At 40.5% G+C, this 13,508-nt stretch overlaps 1 protein-coding gene across 1 annotated transcript; it reads left to right on the top strand.

Moving 5' to 3' along the window:
- The first annotated feature begins 4,431 nt into the window (after positions 1–4,431).
- On the top strand, positions 4,432–4,924 carry LOC108178727 (large ribosomal subunit protein uL23-like). The gene has a single exon (XM_051827570.2). It carries the CDS (start codon positions 4,439–4,441, stop codon positions 4,907–4,909), a length of 471 nt encoding a protein of 156 aa, XP_051683530.1. The 5' UTR covers positions 4,432–4,438; the 3' UTR covers positions 4,910–4,924.
- The last annotated feature ends 8,584 nt before the right edge of the window (positions 4,925–13,508 follow it).

Here is a 13,508-nt window from a genome sequence, read left to right as displayed (position 1 = left end):
AAAAAAAAAAAAAGAATTAACAGCAATTCTACACAGTCTTTTCAAGAAACAAAGGAGAGTGGAATACTTCTCAACACATGTTCTGAGGTTAGTTTTATTGTGATGCCCAAATCACAAACACAATTTAAAGAAAAAGAGAAAATCAGAGACCAGGTTCCTTCATAAATATAGACCAGAAAATGTTAACAAAATGTTAGCAATATTCAACGAGATTTAAAAAGAGTTACATGGCATGACTAACTAGATTTTACTTCAGAGATGCAAATCAGATTCAAAAGATAAAAATTATTTACTTTAAATGAGTGAAATTAAGCATGTTTTCATTTGATTATTGTTTACAGCCTTTGCCTATTTTCCTGCTGGACTATGGTCCCTTTGCTTTTTATTTGCCCAACTCATTATTTAGTGGAGCCATTAATTGTAATGTAAATTTAAAAATATGTATCTAGATTTTTTCAAATAAAAAATTGAAAATCTATTGATGTAACCCATAATATTAGCCATTTAAAGAAGAAAAAATCGTATCAGTTGATATAAAAAGGCACTTTATGAAATTCAGCAAATGATCATTATAATTTAAAAAGCTCTCAGAAAATGTAAGAATAGAGGAAAACTTCCTCGGCTTGATAGAGAATATCTACAGCTATTAATATTCTTAGTGATGAAAAAGTAAGATTCCAAGATGGTAGAATAGGGAATAGGTGGAATAGGTCTTCTCTAGGCTATGGAAAATTTGTATTAAAAAAATAGAGAAAGTACATTCCTAGAGGAGAGTTGGAGATTCTGCAGTGGCAATTCTGCAGAAGGAAGAAAGATGCCATGGATCTGTGTAGATGAGCAAAAGTTCAGCAACTAGCATAGACACAACAAATGAACACAGCAGTCCTAAGCCTGAGAAAGTGCCAGCTTTGGAGAGTAAGCTGAGATCGGACTGCAGCAACCTGTGCCACTGGTGATATAGCCAGGAGAGCCCAGTGGACTATACTGTCTTTGAGTCCAGCCCAGAGCCCTTAGGAGAACAGGGTGCCAGCTTACCCAGCAAAAAAGTAAAAAGGCATGTCTCTCTCCCAATGCCCCCCACAACAGTGCCCAGCAGCCTGCTGAGAGGGGGCAGGTGCCATTTTTGAAATAAGTAGGTAGCAGCAGCTGCAGCTCTTATGCACACACCCAGCAACTGGCAGGGACAATCGCCATCTTATTGGCAGAAGCAACCACAGCAGCTCTGGTGAACCCTCTTGGCAATGGGTGGGGAGAAGTAGCCATTCCAACACTAGTACCAGCTGCAGAGACTCTTGTATGAACCCAGAGCACACACAGGCACCTGGCTCTGGGAATGTCTCAGCCTCTCTGTGGATGGGACTGGCTAGCTGGGGTAGAGTGGATCCTTTGCACCCAGTGACTGTAGGAGCCTGAGTGCTGAGACTGTGGGAACTCTGTGACTGCATGAAAGGGTGCAGAGTGTAGCTGGGTGTCTGGGCAATCACTGGGAGCAGCTCCACATGCTCAGAGCTCCCTGATTGTCTGGGGTGGATCATTGCAGTGGGATCTATGCTCACACTGAGGACTGCACAGATCCTTTGTGCAGTTCATGTGAAAGTGTGGATGAGTATTGCACTTACTAAGGACTAACAACCAGGCATTGACCACCTCAGAAGAGAGGATGTGAGGGTATGATTACATCAACAGAGGTGGCCATATATACTCACCCGCCTATTAATAAGAGGCAATCTACCACACCCAGTGTGGATGTCACCCTGGATACTTGTCCCACTCTGGAGCACTGACCAGAGCTCCCTGGCCACCCCAGTACACACCTCTAGGTATTCACTAAAAGATCAGACATTCTGCTAAGCCACAGAGACATAGTTCAAAGATAAAAGCCATCAGAGGAATAAAACAACAAGTATATCCACAAATGCCTAAAAATATATGTGGAAATTCAAGAAATAAGATTAAGGAAGACAAAAGGTCCCCCTACAGACGAACACAACACTTCAATATTAGAATGTGAAGATGAAGAGATTGATGAGATGCCTGAAAATTAATCCAAAAGATTAATCATAGGAAAAATCAGAAGCAATGAGAAGAAAATTCATGAATTAAAGAAATCCACGCATGACACAATGAAAAATTTTCCAAAGAAATGGAGAATTTAAAGAGAAATCAGAATGAAATATTAGAAATGAAGAATTCAATAGGTCAAATTGAAAAATGTAGTAGAAAGCCTTAACAACAGACTTGGTGAGGCAGAAGAATGAATATCCGAACTAGAAGATAAATCTTTAGAAATTTTTCAGTCAGACCAAGAAAAGTAAGAAATTAGAAAACTTAAAAACAGTGTTAGAGATTTATGGGATACTATCAAATAGCCAAATATACTGGTCTTAAGGGTTCCTGAAGGTGTGCAAAGAGAGAATGGCCTAGAAGGCCTATTTAGTGAAATAATTACAGAAAACTTCTCCAATTTAGAGAAAGAAAGGGATGTCCAACTACAAGAAGCATATAAAACTCTTAATAGACATGACCAGAAAAGATCTTCAGCACAACACATTGTAGTCGAACTTTCAACAGTAAAACACAAAGGAAAGATTTTAAATAGTGCATGAGAGAAATGCCAGATTACTTTCAGAGGATTTCCAATTAGATTCACAGCTGACTTCTCATAAGAAACTCTATAGGCTAGGAGAGAATGGCAAGACATAGTCCAAGTCTTCAGAGAAAAGAAAACCCAGAATACTGTACCCTGCAAAGCTCCCATTTATTAATGAAGGTGAAATAAAGATCTTTCATAACAAACAGAAATTGAAAGCATTTGTCATCACTCATCCAGCATTACAAAAAATGCTTAACAATTTGCTACACACAGAAACACAGAAAGATAGCCATCACTATATGCGGCTTGTCCTGCAAAGCCCCTCTGTCAAGGAGAGCAGAGTAACAGTGTCCTTCCCACAAGGAGCACTGGAGATAAGTTTTGACAAACACCTCTGACTATTCACAGCCATGTATGCCTTTTAAAGGGCAGGGAGAAAGGACATAACTAACTCAGGGGAACACTAACTTTAAGACAGAAACAACACTTGTACCAATATACCTCTCCAATCAATTGAAGGTAGCTTTCCAGGTGGGCCTGGGCCATACCAGGGAGTAGCTTACCTAATTGGCAGAAGGGTGGGAGAAATGTGCCTGGGCTCAGGCTAACTGCTGGGATCACCCACAATTATGAAAGAAGGTGAAGGCAGAAAATCTCCCAGTAAAAATACAAAGGAAATCCAAATTAAATAATAGGAATATATATATATGGAAAAATTGCAGGGTTGTAACTTTGACTTTAAATAACCTAAATTCTCCAGTTAAAGAATACAGACTGTCTGAATGGATTAAAAAAACAAGACCCATCTATTTGCTGCCTACAAGAAACACACCTCACCAACAAAGATACACAAAGACAAAAAGTGAAAGGATGGAAAAAGATATTCCATGCTAACAGAAACCAGAAGAGAGAGGTGTAGCCATCCTAATGTCAGTCAAACTAAGACATTATGTAATGATTAAGGGACCAATTCAACAGGAAGATATGACTATTATAAATATACATACACCAAATTACAGGGTACCAATCTATTTAAAAGAAATGTTAAGGGATGCAAAGGGAGACATAGATTCCAATGCAATAGTAATGGGGGACTTGAACACCCCACTTTCAGCAATGGACAGATCAACTAGACAGAAATAAACAAAGAAACAATAGAGCTAATCAATATTGTGGACTAAATGGACTTAATTGATATCTACAGAACTTTTCAACCCACACTTGCAGAATACCCATTCTTCTCACCAGTGCATGGAACTTTCTCTAGGATAGACCATATGCTAGGCCATAAAAAAACAAGTCTCAGCAAATTAAAAAAAAAAAATTGAAATCATACCATGTGTCTTCTCTGACCACAATGCCACAATGAAATGAAGCTGAAAATCAATAACTCAAGAACCTCTAAATCATATGCAAACACACTGAACAACATGCTCCTGAATGAACAATCAAAAAATTTGGGAAAGCGAATGAAGATGACAGTATAACATATCAAAACTTATGGGATACAGCAAAAGCAGTGTTAAGAGGAAAGTTTATAACAACTGCTGCCTATATCAAGAGATTGGAAAGGCACCAAATAAATGAGCTATAAATGCATCTCAAGGACCTGGAGACAAAGCAACAAAACAAACTCAAAATTAAACCAGTGCATGGAAAATTTCTCTCTTTAAAAAAAAAAAAAAACAAATTCAAAATTAGTAGAAGGAAAGACAAAATTAAATTAGAAAAGAAATAAACAAAATTGAAGCCCAAAAAACAATACAAAAGATCAGTGAAATGCAGAGCTGGTTTTTTAAAAAATAAATAATTAATTAAAATAAATAAAACTCCCTTTTCACCAAGATGGCGCCGAAGGCAAAGAAGGAAGCTCCTGCCCCTCCTAAAGTCGAAGCCAAAGCGAAGGCCTTGAAGGCCAAGAAGGCAGTGCTGAAAGGCATCCACAGCCACAAGAAGAAGAAGATCCGCACGTCCCCCACCTTCCGGCAGCCCAAGACACTACGCCTCCGACGGCAGCCCAAATACCCTCAGAAGAGCGCCCCCAGGAGAAACAAGCTTGACCACTCTGCCATCATCAAGTTCCCCCTGACCACGGAGTCGGCCATGAAGAAGATAGAAGACAACAACACACTGGTGTTCATTGTGGATGTCAAGGCCAACAAGCACCAGATCAAACAAGCTGTGAAGAAACTCTATGACATTGATGTGGCCAAAGTCAACACCCTGATCAGACCTGACGGAGAGAAGAAGGCGTATGTGCGGCTGGCTCCTGACTATGATGCTCTGGACGTCGCCAACAAAACTGGGATCATCTGAACGGAGTCCAGCTGGCTAATTCTAAATATATGTTTTTTCACCATAAAAAAAAAAAATAAATAAAACTGATACACCATCAGCTCAACTAACCAAAAAAACAGAGAAAAGACCCAAATCAATAAAATCAGTGATGAAAAATGAAATGTAACAATGGATACCACAGAAATAAAAAGAATCATCAGGAATTACTACAAAGAGCTGTATGCCAACAATTTGGAAACTTAGAAGAAATGGATAGATTCTTGGATACATACAACCTACATAAATTGAATCATGAAAACACAGAAAACCTAAACAGACCAATCACCAAGATGAAGATTGAATCAGTAGTAAAAACCCTCCCAACAAAGAAAAGCCCAGGACCACAGAGCTTCACTGCTGAATTCTACCAGACATTTAAAGAAAAACTAATTCCAATTCTTCTCAAGCTATTCAAAACAATTGAAATGGAGGGAATCTTCCCAGATTCCTTCTGTGAGGCCAGCATCACCTTAATTCCTAAATCAGAAAAAAGATGAAACAGAGAAAGAGAACTATAGACCAATATCACTGTTGAACATAGATGCAAAAATCCTCAACAAAATACTAGCTAACCGAATCCAAGAATACATCAGAAAAATCATTCACCCAGACCAAGTGGGATTTATCGGTGGTATGCTTCATTCACAAATCAATCAATGTGATACATCACATTAACAAACTGAAAAACAAAAACCCTATGATAATCACAATACATGCAAAGAAAGAATTTGATCAAATAAAACATCTTTTCTTTCCTTTTCTTTTTTTTTTCTTTTTTTTTTTTTTTTTTACAAAGAATAGACTTTAATGAATGAGTTCAAGAAGAACACTAAACAAAAAAATGACAGCAACAGGATTCAGCCTGGAGAATGGAGAAAGCTTGATTATCAGAGTTGACTCATTATATGCTGTAAAACATTCAGTTTATAACAACCACACAATAAAATACAATATGTGGGTCGGGGCAGCAGATAGTAGCTCAAGTGCTGGGATACCTGCCACCCATATGGGAGAGCTGCACTGAGTCCTGGGCTTGTGGTTCTGACGTGGCCCAGCCCAGGCTACTGCAGCCATTTCAGAAGTGAACACACATGGGAATCAATCTCTCCCTCTCTTGCACTCTCCCTCTCTCTCTCTTTCTCTCTCTCTCTTTCTGTCCCTCCCCCCACTTTGCTCATCACTCTGCCTTTCTTTTTTTAAAAAATATTTTATTTTTATTTATTTATTTGACAGGCGGAGTGGACAGTGAGAGAGAGAGACAGAGAGTAAGGTCTTCCTTTGCCATTGGTTCACCCTCCAATGGCCACCGCGGCCCATGCGCTGCAGCCGGTGCACCGCGCTGATCCGATGGCAGGAGCCAGGTACTTTTCCTGGTCTCCCATGGGGTGCAGGGCCCAAGGACCTGGGCCATCCTCCACTGCACTCCCAGGCCACAGCAGAGAGCTGGCCTGGAAGAGGGGCAACCGGAACAGAATCCGGCGCCCCGACCAGGACTAGAACCCGGTGTGCCGGCGCTGCAAGATGGAGGATTAGCCTAGTGAGCCACGGCGCCGGCCCACTCTGCCTTTCAAGCAAATTAAAATTAACTAGCTAATTAATTAACAAATAAACATCCAAAAACTCTAGAAAGAAAACCAGTGTAAAGCCTGTTATGGAACAGGTTTATCCCATTCCTGCCAATGTTTACTTTCCATCATTATCAGCTGTTTCAGTTAAGGGGAATTTGGATTAGGAGGATGTTGTGCACAGGCCCAAAAGGGAAAAGTGAGAGCCCTAGAGGAGACAAACGTAAGATTGTCAACTTGATGGCTTGCCTTAGGAAGCTAAAAATAACTTCTTCTCCCAGAGGACTAACCCACCCAGAAAGAGAAAACTACTCATTCTAGGACTTAAAAATACTTAGTGAAGTACAATGTGACAGGCATGCTGTTAATCATCTCACTTCAGGAGAGTTCTTGAATGCCCTAAGTTCCCAAGGTCTACATAGATTACTTACAATATTGTATCATTTTTTGTTTTATTGACTTTTCTTGTCTTTACATGGCTAATAATGTGCCTCTTTTTTAGGTTATCATATATTCTTTTTTCTTTCAACTTTTATTTAATAAATATAAATTTCCAAAGTACAACTTTTGAGTTATAGCAGCTTTTCCCCCCATAACCTCCCTCCCACCCACAACCCTCCCCTTTCCCACTCCCTCTCCCATCCCATTCTTTATCAAGATTCATTTTCAATTATCTTTATATACAGAGTATCAACTTAGTATATACTAAGTAAAGATTTCAACAGACTGCATCCACACAGAAACACAAAGTGTAAAATACTGTTTGAGTAGTAGTTTTACCATCAATTCGCATAGTACAACACATTAAAGACAGAGATCCTACATGGGGAGCAAATGCACAGTGACTCCCGCTGTTGATTTAACAACTGACATTCTTATTTATGATGTCAGTAATCACCCAGCTCTTGTCATGAGCTGCCAAGGCTATGGAAGCCTCTTGAGTCCACCAACTCTGATCTTATTTAGACAAGGCCATAGTCAAAGTGGAAGTTCTGTCTTCCCTTCAGAGAAAGGTACCTCCTTCTTTGATGGCCCGTTCTTTCTGCTGGGATCTCACTCACAGAGATCTTTCATTTAGATTTTTTTTTTTTTTTTTTTTTTTTTTTGCCACAGTGTCTCGGCCTTCCATGCCTGAGAAACTCTCATGGGCTTTTTAGCCAGATCCGAATGCTTTAGGGGCTGATTCTGAGGCCAGAGTGCTGCTTAAGGCATCTGCCATTCTATGAGTCTGCTGTGTATCCCACTTCCCATGCAGGATCATTCACCCCTTTTTAATTCTATCAATTATTATTTGCAGACACTGGTCTTATTTATATAATCCCTTTGACACTTAATCCTATCTTTTTGATTAATTATGAACTTAAACTGATCACCTTAACAAGTAAAATGTCATTGGTACACGCCACCTTGATGGGATTGAATTGGAATCCCCTGGCACGTTTCTAGCTCTACCATTAGGGGTAAGTCCAAATGAACATGTGCCAAACTGTACATCTCCTCCCTCTCTTATTCCCGCTTTTATATTTAACAGGGATCACTTTTCAGTTAATTTTTAAATACCTAAGAATAATTGTGTGTTAATTAAAGAGTTCAACCAATGGTATTAAGTAGAACAAAAAATACTAAAAGAATAAAATACTAAGTTGTTCCTCGACAGTCAGGACAAGAGCTGATCAAGACATTGTTTCTCATAGTGTCCATTTCACTTCTACAGGATAAAACATCTTTTCATGATGAAAACTTTACATAAATTGGGTATAAAAGGAGCATTCCTCAACACAGTCATGGCAATTTATGGCAAGCCCACAGCCAGCATCTTATCGAATGGGGAAAATTTGGAAGCGTTCCCACTAAGTTTCAGAACTAGATAAGGATTCCCATTCTTACCATTGCTATTCAACATAGTCCTGGAAATTTTAGCCAGAACTATTAGGCAAGAATAAGAAATCAAAGGGATACAAACTGGAAAGGAGGAAGTCAAACTATCCCTATTTGTAAATGACACGATTCTAAATATGGGGGAACCAAAAGACTCCACTAAGAAACTATTGGAACTCATAAAAGTATTTGGTAAAGTGGCGGAATATAAAATTAACACACAAACATCAATAGCCTTTGCATACACAGACAATGCCATAACTGAGAAAGATCTAAGATCAATACCATTCATAATAGCTACAAAAAAAGTAAATACATTGAAATAAATTTAACCAAGGATGTCAAAGATATCTATGATGAGAATTATAAAACATTAAAGAAAGAAATAGAAAAAGACATAAAAAATGGAAAAATCTTCCATGCTCATGGATTGAAAGAATCAATATCATCAAAATATCCATACTACTAAAAGCAATTTACAGATTCAGTGTGATCCCAATCAAAACAACAATGAAATTCTTCTCAGATCTAGAGGAAAATGATGCTAAAATTCATATGGAAACACAAGAGACCCCAAATAGCTAAAGCAATCTTATACAACAAAAACAAAGGTGTAGGCATTACAATACCAGATTTCAAGACATACTACATGGCCATTATCATCAAAATAGCATGGCAGTGGCAAAAAAAAAAAAAATCATGTAGACCAATGGAACAGAATAGAAAAAACGGTTTATGAAAGGCCCCATGAATGGGGAGTAAAAAGATAAGTCACAGATTGAGAGAAAATATTTTTGAAGTACATATCTACCAAGGTTTATGACCTAGGAAATGTAAAGAATGCTCAAATTTCAACAGTTAACAAATAACAAAATGTGTGAACAGATATTGCATCAAGCAAGATGTGCAGATAGCAAGTAATCCCATAGAGAGCTATTCAACATCATTAGCCATTAGGAAAACACTAACTAGGCACAATAAGGCATTACTACACATCAACCAGAATAGCCAAATTGTCCTGACACATATAATATTGGTGAGGACGTGACCAGGTCAGGTCATGAGTACATTGCTGGTGAAAATGTAAAAATGACAGTCACTCTAGAAAACTGGCAACTTCTTTTAAAAGTACACATATAAGGTGTTGAGAAAAGAAGCTCAGAATAGAGGGGAGGCAGTATATGAATCTACAGCCAGACTGAATTTATTCAGAGAAAATAAATTCATAGAGGTGGGTGACCAATTGCTGGTGTGTGCACAGTGATGGAACATGTGGCAGAAGTCCCTGACCCCATGGGCCAGGCCTTTTTTTCCTTTTAGGAGGGCTAGGAATGGGGGTGGGGGTAGGGGTAGTAGGCAGAGGTGAATTCCTGGAAATGGTCTTTCAGGTGGCCCAGCAACTTCAGGTGGCCTTGGGGTGGGGGTGGGGGGGACTTTGGGAACCTGGGTATGAAGGCAACAGAGTGTAAGACCCAATTCAAGGGCAAGGAATAAATTCCAATGTTTATCTTTTGGGCAATCAGAGAGAATGGCTGAGGCTTCTGTCTTTGCTCCATCACAAGGAATGCCATTGTGGTGGAGCTTGTGACACTGCCATCCCTTACTGGAGTGCCAGTTTACGTCCTGACTGCTCAGCTTCTGATCCAGTTTCCTTCCTCTGGGAAAGGAGAGGTAGAGATAACTCAGGTACTTGGGTCCCTGTCACCCAGGATGGAGTTCCGAGTTTCTGACTTCAGCCTGGCCCAGCCCTAGCTTCTGCAGCCATTTTGAAGGAGTGAACCAGCAAATGGAAGATGTGTGTATGTGTGTGTGTGTGTGTGTGAGTGTGTGTTCCTCTCTCTATTGCTCTGTCTTTCAAATAAGTAAATAATCTTTGAAAAAAGTAGACATAAAACCATACAGGACCCCACTTACCCTAAGGACATGGAAACTTGATATTAACACACAAATCTGTATGAAAATATTCATTGCAGCTTTATTAACAAACTAGAATCAACAAATAGGTCTTACGATGGGTGAACAGCAAGACAAATAGTTGCATATTGATACAAAGCAATGACATTTAACAATAAAATAGGACAAACTCCCAAGATATACAACATCCTAAGGGAATCTTTAGAGAATTATGCTCCAGAAAAACCCTATTCTGAAAGATTAAATGATTCCATTTACATAACATTTTTGAAATGACAAAATCACAGACAGGAAGAACATTTTTGTGATTGTGAAGGGGAAGGAAGGAGTGGGTGTGGCTATAAAAGGGCAAGATGAGGGATTCTTATGGTGTTGGAAATGTATATTGTACACAAAATCTATATTGTGTCATGTACAGCCCATTCCTGCTGTATCAATGACGTTGTGGAATTGTACCTATTTGGTCACTATCAGTAGAAGTACTGTACTACAGTTTTTAAGTATGGTTTGTAAGATATTATCATTGGGTAACATAGAGGAAGAGAGTACATAGGATCTTTCTGTCTCATTTCTTAAAACTGTATATTAATTTACAAAATTTTAAAAATAAAAAATAACTAAACAATAGAATTAGCCATCTCTCTGGCCCTTTTTCTTGGGTTGAACCAATTCAGAATCCTACCTCTGTGTTGTGTAGAGGCCAATCAGCAGCTCCGCAGGCCATGTGTAGGCACTTAGGTTGACAATTGTCTAGCTGAGTTCCCAGACAAAAACAGTATCAAGCACAAGTCATGGGCCTACCTACAGACTCCAGAATCCAGCTTCCTCCCAGCTGCCTTGCTCTAAAGCTGTACAGAGCAGAGACTGGCTGTCCTGGGCTTAGGAGCCCTCCCCAAGTTGCAGATTTGTGTGCCCAATAAAAACTTGTTTTTGTTTTCAGCCACTGATTTTAGGGTAGTTTATTACAATAATAACAGGTAACTGGAAATAAACATGATTTTTGTCTATGGACATTCTACAGCGAAAGAGAATGGCATGTTCCTAGAATCTTGGTGTTAACTATTGATAGCATTTTAAAAACTATCATATACTATGCCGTTGAACAGTTTAAGACTGGCTTAATTCCAATTGGTCTTAATTAGTGAAATTTTATTATAGCCATCATATGTCTAAATTATAAATTGGGCATGTAATTTTTATGCCACTTACAGGTAAGAGGAGACATAGTGTGGATACTAAAATGGGATGTCTGATTTTCAGGAATTTATGGTATATATTATTCGAAATTAAGATTGTATTAGAGTACCTAAGAAATGTATAATTATTATTGGTTTATAAATTATTTCTTAATGATCTGTTATGAATTATAAATCATGAGGGCTTGTTAAATTTCATTTTACATCTATTTTACAATTATAACTAATTATTGGCCGGCGCCGCGGCTCACTAGGCTAATCCTCCGCCTAGCGGCGCCGGCACACCGGGTTCTAGTCCCGGTCGGGGCGCCGGATTCTGTCCCGGTTGCCCCTCTTCCAGGCCAGCCCTCTGCTGTGGCCAGGGAGTGCAGTGGAGGATGGCCCAGGTGCTTGGGCCCTGCACCCCATGGGAGACCAGGAAAAGCACCTGGCTCCTGGCTCCTGCCATCGGATCAGCGCGGTGCGCCGGCCGCAGCTGGAGGCTGCGAGGGTGAACCAACGGCAAAGGAAGACCTTACTCTCTGTCTCTCTCTCTCACTGTCCACTCTGCCTGTCAAAAAAAAAAAATAACTAATTATTAATGTCAAGTCATCTATTTGTTCACTTCTTCTTACAAATGAGTCAGGCTTGGTTCAAACCCTCCTGTGTCACCAGGTATTTTAATTCTGTTGTAATACTCTGTCGTGTTTAGGGTGATAGATACATGACCGGATACAGGGCTGGCATTGTGGTGCAGCAGATTAAGCCACCTCTTGTGATAACGGCAACCGGTAACCCACTGCCAGCTCCACTGCCAATCTAGCTTCCTGCTAAAGCAGCAAATGATGGCCCAACTGCTTGAGTTCCTGCCACTCACCCACATGGAGTTCCTATATCCTGGTTTCAACCTGTTCCAGCCCTGGCTGTTGCATCCAGGGGAACGAAACAGCAGATGGAAGATCTCTCTTTCTATCTCTCCCTCTCTCTGTGTCACTCTGCCTTTCAATAAATATTTCTTTAAAAAAAAAAAAAAAGAAAACTAGGTTCAAAATCAGGCTAGACAATAGGCAAGGGTAAGTTTTCTGCTTCCCATCCATCTTTGGAATAGCCCCTCTTATCTGGCGTACTACTTTTTCCTCCTGGGAATTCCTGGCTTAGGTGCTCAGATGTTGCGTCCTCCCTTGGCTTCTAAAACAGAAAAAGATCATGCGATATTGTGAAAAAATTATTTCAAAACATTGATAATCCCACTCCCTAACACAGAATCTGTTTTTATTTTCCCATATCCTATCTAGGATCTTGACAGAATGAATTCATTGTTTTGTGTGGTTGCAAACTCGTGTGGACAAGATTAATGTGTAATACTGATTTCAACCCTCCCTTGAGTTAGAACTCACCCCTTTTATATTACTTTCCACGGTTTACTATAGAAGACCAAAATAACTAGGCTCGGCTTGGGTTTGTCCTAGTGTCTCATACTTTTGGTCATAGAAACTCTGAAGGATAAATCAATTTACCATGTATCTTCCTGACTCTAGTAACGTCTTTCCGGGTCATAAAAACACATAGATGCTATATACCTCCACCAAATTAGAGCAAGAACAAGTGTGTCGGCCCGGATCGGCACGCGACGCTGCGGGCCAGCAGGGGGCGCCTGAGCGTCAGGGCAGGCGGGCGAGAAGCCGGGGGCGTGGCTTCTGCATCCTGACAGACAGCTAAGGATGCTGGCGAAGATGAGGTAATAGGAGCCGGAGCGAGGAGGGCGTGGGGGCTGCGCGCGTGTGTGCGAGTGCGTGCTCGAGCCGGAGACCCCCGAGAGCCTGGGAGCTCGCGACCCGGACCCGGACCCGGACCATGCCGCGTTAAAAGAAAGGAAATCCCATCTCTGGGAAGGAGGCTGCGAAGTTGCGGCGCGGAGCCAGCTGCGGTCCTAGCGCCGAGTCATGGCGGGGGTCGCCCCTGCACCAAGGGACTGGGGACACCCCCGCGGGCGCGGGCTGGCCTGGGCGCCCCGCTTGGGAGGGGCGATTCTTTCTGGAAGCGACT

Source organism: Oryctolagus cuniculus, chromosome 1 (assembly GCF_964237555.1).
Source record: "Oryctolagus cuniculus chromosome 1, mOryCun1.1, whole genome shotgun sequence".
Taxonomy (NCBI): Eukaryota; Metazoa; Chordata; class Mammalia; order Lagomorpha; family Leporidae; genus Oryctolagus; species Oryctolagus cuniculus.
This window is presented reverse-complemented; position numbering and strand designations above follow the sequence as displayed.